This window comes from Colias philodice, chromosome 14 (genome assembly GCF_061535455.1).
Source record: "Colias philodice isolate Cphi_HAF_F1 chromosome 14, ilColPhil1 Martin Lab GWU primary, whole genome shotgun sequence".
Lineage (NCBI taxonomy): Eukaryota > Metazoa > Arthropoda > Insecta > Lepidoptera > Pieridae > Colias > Colias philodice.
In genome coordinates, this window is record NC_143099.1 from 7,379,367 (window position 1) to 7,393,979 (window position 14,613).

Genomic DNA, 14,613 nt, shown 5'->3' on the forward strand with positions numbered 1-14,613 from the left:
CCGTTTCATAGTTTCTCCTCGCTCGACGTACGGGGAAGTGTACTATGCGTTTGAGCGTTGTTTTATGACGTTTAGTGTGTTTTTTACTGTGAATAATGTGATTGTGTAGTTCGTTATGGCATTTAGATATCGCGAAGATTTAGTCGGCAAACGATTTTTATCTGTGAGTGGTGTAACAAAAATAAACGTGAATAAAGTTTCCGAATGGGGATGGAAAGCTGGTGTTATCAGAGCAGCTTCTCATAAAGATAACAAGAATAGAGAACTCCAGGTAATTCTTCTTCTGTGAATAGACTAGTCTTTGTTATTTTATAAGCACTTTCAGTCATAGTTTTAATAGACATCGCTTTATTATAACTGTACTATTAGTTATACTTTCGCTCAAGTTACGACTTTCGACAACTAGTTGGGAAGTGTGTAGATAGGTACCTATTACCTATTAAAATAGAACTCTACAGTTACGAAATATCCTGCCTCCAAAGCCTAATGCATTTCTGATACCATATTATGACGATGCGATGTCATCTGGGTTTATAATGTGTCCCTGGTTTTATTTTATTTTAAATTGATGGAACACATTAAATAACTAGGTAAGTACCTAATTATATCGAACTTACCTACATGCGCTCTGTTTTTCTTTTACAATGATATGGATAGGTACCTAGTACCTACCTAGGTACCTATGTAGATACATATATTAATTTGAAGGTAGGAAAGACAAAACTGAAAACTGAACCATGATTTAACATGTAGGTAATTACCTATAGGTAGGTTACCTAGTTTGTTATTCCTTCTGCCTTCAGGTACCTAACTGAAGGTTCCTCTTGGCTCTTGAGTCTTGCCATGTCCTTCCTCACTTGCCTTATTTTAAAAATACATTAGAATTATACATAATACATATTATGATGTATTTTCTTGACTAATATTAAAATTCATGGAATATCTATATGTAGGTACCTACTTACCTACTTTAAAATAAGATTACCTACAGATAAGAACAAAGTTTATATCTCTATAGGCACTCGAGTCCAATTATCGTTACTAATTACTATACATGCTACCAACAAGAAACAAGGAAGCATTTCCTGGTATGCAATTTATCTTCACGTTTAATTTGAATAGTCGCTAGTGGCTACAATAAAGATGATGAATAACCCACATTTCTGGTGGCATTTATTTCCGTCATAGAATAGTCGCGTAGATTATGCAATGAATATTCAATAAATAAATAATTGGCACCTGTCTGTGAATGCGTTACGTATGTCGAGATTAGGTATATGCGTACAAAATCGAATGCACATGACTTGGGGTTCATCGACCCCACTCTTACCGCGTTCGATGCACCGGCCGTTTGAACTGAGGCGCATCGGCCGCCGGACTCCAGACCAACGTCAAACTTGTGACAAAAAAAGGAACGAAACCGATGAGAGTTCCTGCCAACGATTTAGTAAAAAAGTCAAGTAAATTTTATGCGGCAAAGAATGCAAGCAAGCGGAACCTGTTTCGTATGCTGCTTTTATTTTAATTGCTACACATAACATTATGTGCATAAATACAGAACAACTGCTGAGCGAATAGAATGATGATGATTCAATAGACTGCTACCTACTAGTTCATCTCATTTGTACAAAACTCAACAATTAACTTAATTCAAAGTGAAACCATCAATCTATTTAATATAATATACCTAATTACCTAATAATTATGATGAAATAGGTACTTTAGCAAAAGCCGTGTATAAGGCGTAATTTACGAAAAAGTATTGGATTAAAAATAGTTGGAGTAACGCAATCACTCCACCTTTGAGATGGAACATTCAATATGAAGAGAAACGAAGAAAGCGCGAATCAACGAAACGCGACGTAGCGTTCGCTCCAATCCAATGTTGTTCATTTATAAATAGACGCCGTCTTTCTACCATTGCACTGCTCTCCCGCCAAGAGTGAGAAATCACAGGCAGCGCTCAAACAAAGATTCAATGTATTTTGATTACCTACTCGTTCTTCCAAATAATCTGAAACTAATTTAACTCGACCTACATTAAAAAGACCAACCCATGCTATAATCATTATTTATGTCGGTCTTCTTTAATTTATAAAATATTTTTAGATTCTGTATGACGCAGGTATTTCAATTAACATTTTAAAATGTGAATATGCAAAGGTTGCTATTATTATATAAAAATAAGAGGTGTCGCTGTGATTAATTTTTGTTGTCAGTTGCTAATGGTCCAGGTCGCAAGTTATTACTTCTTTTTAATCAATTCTGAACTTGTTTACCATATAAATTATTTTATGTTCGGTAGCTATATATGAAAACCAAAAATGTAGCGTTTCTTTTGACCTTAATTTCGCTTACAATTGAAATAATCATGATCGTATTTCTACTCAAATTATTGATTTGTTATAACCATATTATTATATATTTATTTGTTCCTTTGAATGCTTACGTAATGAGAGTAATTAAAGTAACAAACAAGCAGCGAGTTATTAAAGATGTTTGTAGTACAATTCCGACGGGTCTTATCTTAGCTTCTACGCAAACATTTTATAGACTATTGTTCTGTAGTAACGTTCTCTATGGTACAATGCGAAATACGGACGAAAATGTCCCTTGCGATTTGTGAAGGAGAATGGAGGGAAATAAGATAATAGAATATTTAACAGACAACCAATAGACATCTTCCACTGTCCTTTAAATTGCCAGAAAAATTGAAAATGTAAAACACTCTAGTTGTGTTTAGGGGACGAAATGCAGAGATTAGGCGATGACTAGATCAGGAAAAAGATTTTCCAAATGATCGTTAGCTACTAAATTACTACACGTACGTATGATATCATTAATCAACGTCTTAAAAGAAGCAGGTACTTTATGGTAACGGACATGGAAGCGGATCTTGAATTTTTAACATTTTAAATATTCCTTTGAAACAGTTTTTAATCAAACTAATTATGTAGCCCGTGTAAAGCTGTTTTATATCAATATAACTATCCAGCTGATACGATTTGAGTTGTGCAAGTGGCGATGGCGTGCACAAAGATCGCTAGGGCGAGGGCGGGAACTAGGTCGGCGGGGTGCGGGGAGGCAGGGGAGAGCCCTTAGGCCACTTATCAAGCGAACGGGGCCGCGGCTAGCGGGGAAAGCGTATCTTGTAGTTTTGGTAGATACAGAGCACAGACGACCATTTATTTGTCCATGATGCTCTGATATCGAAAGCAAATATGCCGTGAGAGCGGACTGCTGAAAGTGAAAGAATTGGCCCTATTCAGCTGACGTATATAGTTCATTACGTACGCGTACGCATTCCATTCGATTAAATATTACGTTTCAATTTCGTTTCAACGATTATGTAATGGGTCGTAATGTTTCCGAAAATCGAAATTCAAAACATTGAATAAATTCTCACATAATGCGCCATAGCGTGGCCATAATACATCAATGGCATTGTAGCTGTGACAATATTTTATATCGACACTGTATAAGGTTGTGTCTGACCTCGCAAAAGCCCTTCGCAACCTGTGCGGCCTCTGCCATCGATTCGACTCGAAACACGTTCTGATGAGCTTCTCATGATCGTGGTATCACGGACCTTGGTCCAAAACGTAAAAATGCAGTAGGTATAGTACGATACGTCGTAGTAAATATTATACAATATGCAAGTTTTCCCAGCACTATTTGAAAGATTAACTATTTTTAGTTCGTCAAATGAGAATGCCATTCCATTATCTACACTTTCTCCTCGTAATTATTTTTCTAGTTATAACAGTCTATTAAGTGACGTATTTATACCACTACGTAATTGTAGCGAATGGAAAAAGTTAGCGTATTTTCCAAACTCATCTAGTTTTAATTGAGTCTACCTATTTATTATTGATCTATTAGCCATGAGAAAACTTTTGTTACTTGTGCGAAACGATTGTATTGTGGCAATAAAATTATTATACCGATATAGGTTTCTTTGTTCGAAATAAACCTGAATCACGTCGTACTGCACGCCATTCCAAATAAAAAACTCATTTAAAACGTGATATTGTTAACATTTAAATGTCTACATACATAATATAGTATGTAGTACCTACCTGCATATTATGTATTACAATTTACACACTACAAAAGCGTCTATGCATGAAAGGTACCTAATTTTGAATTGAACCTTGAAACTGAACTTTATTATTGTATAATTTTGCATAATATACAAAACTGTTAAGAAAGATAAAAGTCATACAATTTAACGACGACAATTTTACGCATAATCATGTGTATAAGTACCGCAAAATTTCTCCCAAAAATATCCTTGCGATAGTTATCCAATAGTTATCTATCCAAAGTGAATATTCGCTTTAAATATGCATTCATTACAGACGTCCTTTGTTTACAATATCGTATTAGTTATGATATATCAATGTTGTTTTGTATTCCGGAGCAAAGTGACGCTCGTCGGTCACGCGCTTCGGTTTCTTCCGTTCGTGCCTAACTTGCCCTGGATTTTTTGCTGCAACAATATTTTCTACTTATTTATGCATAACCACTTTATCGCATAATGCGTAACATAATGAGGAATTTTAATCGCTTAATGTTTATGTGATAACCATCACGTTAATATCACCTTTTTACCAGTTCTGTGATGAAGTTTACGACAAAATATATTTGTGAATGCAAAGGTGCCGAACTGGTTTGTTACCATTATGTTAAAATTTATGTTCTTACGTAATTTCTATGTGGAAATTCTCTACATCTGCACTGTTTACATAAGTTCCAACAAACGTATAAATCTCTTGATTTTGATAAACTAAACACGTGGTGTGGGGTGAAATGATAATACAACATGATAACTTCATTATTGCATTGGCTATTATATATATTATGTTATTAATTGTTATTTTCAAACGTGTTAACCCTTATTAAAACGCTGGGAGCTATACTTCCCACGTCTCAGATTGAAGTAAATCGTGTTTTATTTTTATATGCTTAAACCTAATGCAGTGTAATATTTATCTACGCAATCTTAACATTTCAGAGAACTTTTTTTCATGGAAACACTTTTCAGAGAATTATTACATGTCATGGTAAACACACGTCAAAGTCAGGTGACGTGATTTTGCAGCCGAAAACGACCGTTATTTTTTATTTTTTGGTGTAGTGCTCAAAAAAAATTAGATAAGTAGATTTGAGTTCTAGCTATGTAAACTAGACTATATTACGGTTGCGTGAAACGTAAAAATATGCCCAGAATCTTTCGTTTATACCTTGGTAGAGTCGATTGAAATTAAGTCTTTAAGTGGGAAGATATCATCCCAGTGTTCGTCACTGCACACGACATTCGGAAATTCTATATATAAAATCTGTGTGTCTAAAAAATCTTTTTTAGTTGGTATAAGCAACTTATTTATTGTTATTCGTTATTTCCTGATCATCTGATCTAATTAGAAATCTTAACTCAATACATTAGTATTTACCTATTGTTTTCATTTTGTTTTAGAAAAATGCCATTTTTATGTTGAAGTCATTCATTTTTCAATTCCCGAATTCTTCCCTCAGTAAAATAAACTTGCATTGATGAGTACTTTCACCTCCTTTATTAAAAAACTTGATCTTTATAATTTTTTACGATAACATGAAATTCACAAGTGGAGTCAGGGCAACTAACTAGTGTTTTAAAATATTGATGTGTGGAGTGGACACTGGGAGCTATAGTTTCCACCTATCCAAACTTTTTACAAGAGAGAACAGATGACGGGATATATACTTCCCACCGAAAAAAGGGTACTTCCCCCCCACTAACCCCTTTTTTGTGTGTATTTTTGAAATCTACGACCCAAAATTACCCAGGAACGTACCTATCTTACTTTTTTGTTAGCTCCTCCACAGGCTCGCGTTTGAATAAGGGTTAAATTGATACAAGATATTGAACTTAGAAGTTAGAACTCGCTCAAGAAGGAAGATATTATAATTGTACTAGCGACCCGCCCCGGCTTCGCACGGGTGCAATGCTGATACTAAATACACTACAGAAAAATTGTGAACGTTGTATAGGTATAAAAATATAGCGGCCCGCTCCGGTGAGTCCGGCATCGCACGGGTATAAAATACATAGCCGGGCGGCCGCAAACGCTACGTCCCGCAATTTTTAAATCTGTAATATCTTCGAAAATATTCACTTAAATCATACGGTGTAAAGGGCCATATAGATCTATATTACATGAACAATGTATCCATGGTATTTAATTGGTTAAGGATTAATGCTGTATTGGTTAAAATCGCTTCGAAAATTAGCCATTATTTGTCGTAAAAAGTAAATGACAAAAAAAAGTTATTGTGGGTTATCCATAAGAGATAGACATATACCATCGCGGACTTTTCTGTAGACCTTTTCAATGTGTATAATACTTAGTACATTATTTTGATAAAACTCGTAGGGTTCAGCCTGCGTTTGCAATGTAAGCGGAATAAATGTAATTTTTTACGACATCACATTAGAAACCTCAAAAATAACAGTACTTCTCCACTACTTAATGGATCTTATTATACATATAAACCTTCCTCTTGAATCACTCTATCTATTAAAAAAAACCGCATCAAAATCCGTTGCGTAGTTTCAAAGATTTAAGCGTACAAAGGGACATAGGGACATAGGGACAGGGAAAGCGACTTTGTTTTATACTATGTAGTGATGATTATTAATTAGGACTGTGTTACTTTAATAGGTATATTCGGAACGTTATTTACAAGAAATACTTCGAATAAACGATTTATTTTACTAAATAAATGTACAAAAAATCTACATAATCAGGACATAATCAGGGCAAGTTAGGCACGAACGGAAGAAGCAACCATGAAAGACATACTATTTCCACTATTTCTCTGTAAATACTCGACCATATATCATTATTATTATTATTTATTACCATATAAAACCAATCTTCTCGTAACAGAAGATATTTCATTGAATACTAATTATTATAAAATATGCGTAGGTGCTCTAACGGTGTTACCGTATAAGGTTTTTATTAGGAATGTGGCAAATCGTCCGATAAGAAATCGGACCTTCATGGAACGTGGATTCTTGTTGTCGAAGCGAAGCAGGAAGCGCGATGGGCACGCGACGCGACCTAACGGAGCGTGACGCTAGAAATTAACTGTTATTTATACCTACAGCTATTATAACCTGTTACAACATACGCCGAACTGAGGACGTTTCAAATTTAGAACAGAAGTCACCACGATGGTATAGCACTGCTACATCTTCCAATATTGTTGTTGGTAATGTGTGTACTCTATTAGTTTCAACTTTGTATTGAAACATTGTTGTAATTTGGGCGTATCAATGCCTTTCCTCTTTTGTGTTGTTCGTAGTTCATATTTATTCATTACGATGTAGAAACCTAATCAAATATGAAGTAAACCTTATCATTTTTAATCCTTTGTGGTTAGCTGCTTTGTAGTTGAAAATGGCAGACAATGCACTATCGCAGGTGGTTTTGTATTTACTATGAGTCATTAAATACTGTTAACAGTATTTTTAATGCAACATGTAAGGAAATACTTGAATGAATAGAAAATAACGTTTATTTTTGTCGTTTGACCAGTAAAAACTTACGTGTAGGCTAATTACCGACAATAAAAACAATTCAAATATAATAGAAGCATGAACGTACTGTGTGTAAAGTCCACATCTACAAGGAAGTCTACGAAGTACTTTCATCACCATTGTTAACACATTCACACAAACCAGCATTATCTAAGTATGTATAACAAATGATATTGTTAATTATTAAAAAAAATTTCAACGTCTGGGACCTGGGCATCTCATCGTATGAACGTTCTCTTTATAATAACTATGGTATGAATTATGTTATGTTTGTGTTATGTTTCTATTCTTATAGCGGCAGTACACATGGGGCCAAGGCGTTGGGCCAACGTGTTGGGAAAAAATGAAGGTTAACAAGATTCCTGTTCACACATTGGCGTACTGATCATTCTGCATTGGCGCTTCAAGGATGGACGTAGTCCGTAGAAGTTCTTGCAGCCGCGGCAATTTATTTATACAGTGCGTTTAATTATTACGTACATGTGCACCAATAACAATGAATGTACTCTGCCGTCTGCGATGATACCATTTTCCAATCTCTATTGTCCTTTTTTATTTCTGTATAAATAAAACATTATTATGTTTAGATTTTTTCAAATGTTTAAAATGTGTACATTTTACACTTAATTTAATTTTAATTATCTATAAAACGAAACTTTAAAGATTATATAATATTATTATATTAAATGATAATATTATTTATGTAATAAAGCACAATTTGATCAAAACCATGCTCATTGTAGATATATTGTTATTTAATTTTTAAGAACAAGTAACTTTTTAATACTATTTTACTCATTTTATAAATATATTTTTTTTTATCGCATTGTATGAAAGTGAGATAAGAAAAACATCTAGAATAATATAATAAATAGAAAATAAAACATCTGATTTATTGAGATTGGTTTTTATTTTTGTGTAGTTCATGCCGTGGATTCCAAATTATTCCTTCATGTCGATACAATTCTACGAATTGTAAAACCTCATTGCTTGTCCACATCGGCGCCTCGGGCCTCCATCGCTATTGGAACATGGTTAAACGTAAATTTCATTGACGCGCAACGATACTGTCTCCGCTGACGCGTAACAACAAACTGAACAAGACACCAATGTGTGAACGCTGTTTGCGGAGCGCGCCAAGATCCTTTGATGTGTGCACAAAAAACCGACAACATTCGGTTGGCCTGCCAATATTGGCGCCAACTAGGCTAATGAAGCCAACATACCGCCAAGTAGCTCTCTACACGTTGGCCCAACCCGTTGGCCCAACACGTTGGCCCAATGTGTACTGCCACCATTAGACATAATCAAAGCCCAATTTATAATTTACAACCTGACCAAAGTTATTAAAAAATCACGGCAATAAATGGTGTAAGCTGTGAAGTATTAAACATGTCATTTTGCCTTCACACTTTCTCCATAGATAGGTGTATTACCATTTTATAGTCTGTAATAAATATCATTTACTTCCATTTTCCTCCATCCCAAAAGAAGTAAAAGGCAATTCAGTTTTCTTATGGCTTATGACTTCCTCTTTGTCTGTAAATATGTATTTCATTTTATCAGCATAAACGTGATTTTATTTGTGCACCACGCGAATGTCATAAAAATGGTTGGTACTGTTATAGCATGAACAGAAAACGGGCAAATTTCAAGCACGTCAATAGAGTTTCTTATCAGTAGTGTTTAAAGGAACAAACAAAGAGCCTGTATTTATATTATAACTGTTATTTTGCTGTTTATTTGAGTAAAGAAAACATAAACCATAACCAGCCGTGACCGTCGGCCTCGCTCAGTGAGCGGTTGATTGTCTGAAGGCTGGATGTTTCTTTTCAATTATTTCGACATCACAGATTACGAATTTACGACGGATTCATGTTTTCAATAATTTTTATAAATGAAATGTTCGTTAAGAAACTAGTTATCTAAGTGGCTAAGCAATGTTGCCTTAGATTGATTTTTAATGACTAGAATGACTCGAAGTATCTTTCGGGCGTGTTATTTTTACTTTGAAATACGTCAGGAGATAAACTTGGTAAAAAATTATGTATTAGTCTGCCTATTGGAATACCTCCTACAATAAGAAGGAATTTTAAATTGTGTATTGTGTGATTGTATTAGATGCGCTTCACGGTCACTACCGCGTTAAAAAAAATGTAGACTATTATTGAATAACTAGCTTCCGCCCACTACTTTGTACGTGCATCCCCGTTTTCCCCCGTTCCCGCAAGAATTTCGGAAAATCCTTTCTTAGCGGATGCCTACGTCCTAACATCTACCTGCATGCCAAATTTCAGCCCGATACGTCCAGTGGTTTGGGCTGTGCGTTGGTAGATCACTATCAGTCACCTTTGAGTTTTATATAATATACTAGCGGTCCGCCCCGGCTTCGCCCGTGGTACATGTTTACGTTTTCTCTAAATAAGAACCATCCTCGTACTTCAAGGAATATAATAAAAAAAGAATTATCGAAATCGGTTCAGCCATTCTTGAGTTATGCGCTTACCACACATTTTGTGATTCATTTTTATATATAAGATAGATAGCTTTCTATTAGAGAATTTTTAACACTGTCCGGAATTTTTTTATTTATTTATATCTTGCCAAAATTAACAAACGGATATTTATAGCACCGAAATAAAACAAATGACTGATTAAATCATGAATCATTGTTGAAGATTAATTACTTACCTAGTTATATGAAAGTATTGTTTTTTATTTCATACCTTTTTTTAGGGTTCCGTAGCCAAAATGGCAAAAACGGAACCCTTATAGTTTCGTCATGTCCGTCTGTCCGTCTTTCCGTCTGTCCGTCTGTCACAGCCGATTTACTCGGAAACTATAAGTACTACAGTGATGAAATTTGATGGGAATATGTGTTGTATGAACCGCTACAAAAATATGACACTAAATAGTAAAAAAAAGAATTGGGGGTGGGGCCCCCCATACATGTAACTGAGGGATGAAATTTTTTTTTTCGATGTACATACCCGTGTGGGGTATCAATGGAAAGGTCTTTTAAAATGATATAAAGTTTTCTAAAAAACATTTTTCTTAAAGTGAACGGTTTTTGAGATATCAGCTCTCAAAGTCGTAAAAAGTATGTCCCCCCCCCTCTATTTTTATAACTACGGGGTATAAAATTCTAAAAAAAATAGAGGTGATGCATGCTAATTAACTCTTTCAACGATTTTTGGTTTGATCAAAGTATCTCTTATAGTTTTTGAGATAGGTTGATTTAACTGTAATTTATTATATTTGCTGCTACGGAACCCTTTGTGCGCGAGCCCGACTCGCACTTGGCCGGTTTTATTAACGTTTTGTTTTTATAATATACAGCACTTTACAATACATCGAAGAATACTGATAAGCGACGTTTTAATGTAATTACCTTCAAGGTGTCGGGTGAAGTTGACGATAGCAATTACGTACCTGCTGAAACGCCCTTTGTTACTAACAATGAATAAAATTTACGTATGGCCTTTATTATATGTGGGTTTACAGTCTAGACATCAGACAACTGTTTGTGGTGTGTACTGTGTATATTCTCTTTGTTAAGGGCAAGTATTTTATAAAAGGGGTAAAGGGCTTTCCCTTTACCCATACCCTCATTCGTTTATCATTCGAGAATCGATCGTTGGATATGTTATTATGAAGTCATTCCATAGAAGTATTGTATGTAAAAGGTAGGAAATAAGTATCAGAAGACTCAGAAGTGCCATGACCGAGAAACTCGTAAGTAGACGGTATGCCTTGTGGCAAACAGTAGAGCAAGGTCTCCAGGAAACTTACTCTAAGTGACCAGTAATAAGCATAAATGAATAAATGATGACATCTAACTAAATGTCAGGAGATATATGAGACGGTCTGTACTTCTGTTGTTTATGTCTTATTGTTGTCAGTGATAACGCGAACTCGGTATTATCACAGCACTATTTATAGTTATCACGAGGACAACACACGGTGCGACTGAGTTATTAGCGTTTGTTATGAGTTTCAGAAAATTTAACTGTGATATAGATATTCGTGTATCAAGTTATGTTATATACCTTGGCAAGATGGCCGCAGAGATTAGAGATTTTGAACTCTTGCGCAAGAGTAACTTACTCTAGGAATGGAAAGTTATTGTGTTATGAACCTGTGACCATTTGTGGCAAAAAGATGTTTAGTTCTATTCTTCGTTGTTATAACTAATACGGTCTGGGGGGGTACCATGATGCCTTATGGCAGTAAATTAATATAACAGAGTGATTATAATTTTATAGTTACTGCGTAAATAATACTGCTTACAGACATCATGTTACGGGGGCTGAAGTCTGAACCCCGGCGTTGGTAATAATATAACGTTGTTAATGTCTGGTTATTGTAATGTAATATTACACGTAACGTCATTTAAATATATTACAGTTGGTAATGTGTAGGAATTTACTTATTAAATGTGTTTAATTCAATCAAAGTTTCATATGATAGTAGACTGTACCTTATTATCATCTCATGAATAACATTTCAGGATAATAATAGTAAGGCAAGGTACGAATTGTGATTGATATTGTAAATTAATTTAATTTGGAATATACGAGTACATGATCTATAAGAAACATATTTTATAGTTACTAAAGTTTAAAATAAAGTCTTACTAATGGAAGTTACAGCTTAATTAAGACACGTTGTTAGTTGTACCAAATTGACTTGAAATATTGCATGTACTAAAATCTAAAAGCAATGATTTACAAGCATTTGCACTCTTGCCAGGTTTTCTACTTGTCGGTATTTTCACAAGCCGAGCCAATTATATTTCAAAGTAAATAAAAGTTATGAATGCCGACGTATATCGCTCATAAGTCATAACGTTTGTAAATCTAAACATTCAGTTAACGATACCGAGTCTAGAATTTTAGATAGACTGAAAAAATCTAAGTTTTTGTATTTTGTCCTAGAAATGTTAGATGATCTATCTTCAAAGATGCTTGTTCCATAGTCTCGTAATATTCATCAGTGCATTGGGTATGATGGTATTACATATTTGCAACAGCTTATAATTCGACGTAAGCCCGTCTGCTAATTTCATTTGTGACATTGGTTCAAAAGAAATTTTATTGCTCCTCCTAAACAAATTTAAAACATAAAACTTAGCCCTTATTAACTAGCTATGAACTCTTTCTAATTGAGTATGTGAGAATGATTGTATCACCCCATTATCAGTTGACCCTAGTTCAAATTACAACGATAATATTATATTATACAATATTATAAATTATAATGAGTCTGTCCGATCAATCTTGGGGAAATTTTACGTAAGAAACTATGAATACTATTATAAACACTTCATAATCGTATATTCCATTGTAATATTCCTCAAGCTGCAAGACAGGTTTAATACAGGATGAAAATTTGCCCTCGACCCTTCTGTGTACTTTTTGAAACAGCCTACTTGTTTTTGGGGCGGCATAATTAAACACACTCGGGTGTTTGCACAAATGGAAAATAACCTCCTCTCTTCCCTTATAATCTCTATAGACTTCTGATATAAATACATCTCTATATATTTTACCTTCGTGGCTGAAAACGTGGTGGTGGTGACATTTTTTAACACTTTTGGAATGCTGAAGTAAATTGTACTGTCATATCGATAATATGGTTTTATATCAACTCACGCCTTACATTTCTATGCTATTGAGTCTAGAGAATCAGACATGCGGACATGTGCGTGCATTTCTCTATAATATCACATGATAATATTCTACAACAACGGCGCAGAATAACTCGCTAATGATAACATAATCTCAGGTTTCTAAGGCAACTTGAACAAAACGTTTCCATATGATATTATAGTACATAATATATAAAGGTACATAAAATTATTGTGAAATAACGGCCTGCCTTGGCTGTCTGTACCTGCCGAGTACAACCGGTTGGTCCGCTTCGAGTTTATAAAACGTAAACATAATTATCGATCCATTTACTATGTTGATTAGATTTCCGAACGATTCCCTTTCGGAGAAAGATATAATGTATAAAAAATCTAATTGAACTTATCTCTATTGTCTACCTTATTACGTTGAATTAGACTTTTGTGTAGAAATAATTTAAAAAGTGTACTATTCAAAATCAAGCGTATTTAAAAAGGAAATAATTTGTATATTCTGATGTGGCTTTTCAATCGTTAGACTTAAAGAACACAAAAAAATAAAGGAATGTTACTTACCTTATTGTAATACCGTATATTATTATTAGTCTGTGGTAATACCAATTACCAACGCTGAATTTTGTGTCTCGTCGCGTCGCTTCGCTTCCAAACGTTTCGAGCGAGTCATAGGCATTCGATTGTAACGTACATAAATGGTAAATAGGTATGCATGAACGATTGAAATTCTGACGTACAATACTTTCGTGAGTCGACTAATGGTACGCCAAAATAGAAGCGGCCTTGTAACTCTCATTGTGAGTTGCGACATGAGTTCGGCTGTCGCAGGAAGCGGGCGTTGACCTTTCGCCTTGCTTTGTTGTATTGTATCTTGTGTCGATTCTGTTACGAGTAACATAGTTTTGTAAAATTACAACATAGTGGATCGATACTTCAATGAATTTTGAGACGCAATTATTATAGCAACAATGACTAACCAAATATGTAACACGAAGTAGGTATGTAATAAACAATGTAAATGTAAATTTTGGTATATGGAGTATGGACGTTGTCCTTCGTAAAGTGGTTTCGTTTATTTATAACTTCTTTGAATAGATTAAATATTTTGCATTATATAACTATGGAATTATATATAATATTAAATATTGTGCAATTGTGAGATACACAGGAATTACAGAATAAATTCAAATTGTAATATAGGTAATAGTATAACCATAGTACACTGTACATATAAATGAGCATATAAGCGCAGCGATTTAAATTTTAAACACATACATCTATACATGCAGTAATTTAAATGTGTTTGCTATAAACAACGTTTCGGTGCCTTCCATTTGGAATGGTATTAAAGCATCTATATAAACCCGTATAATATGCAAGG

At 34.5% G+C, this 14,613-nt stretch overlaps 1 protein-coding gene across 1 annotated transcript in view; it reads left to right on the forward strand.

Annotated features, from left to right (window-relative positions):
• Nucleotides 1-14,613, forward strand: part of Kdm3 (Lysine demethylase 3) — a 138,123-nt gene continuing 123,510 nt past the window's right edge. The window contains exon 1 of the mRNA XM_089703034.1: nt 1-271. Coding sequence (XP_089559160.1) covers nt 116-271 — 156 coding nt within the window. The 5' untranslated portion in view covers nt 1-115. The remainder of the gene's footprint in view (nt 272-14,613) is intronic.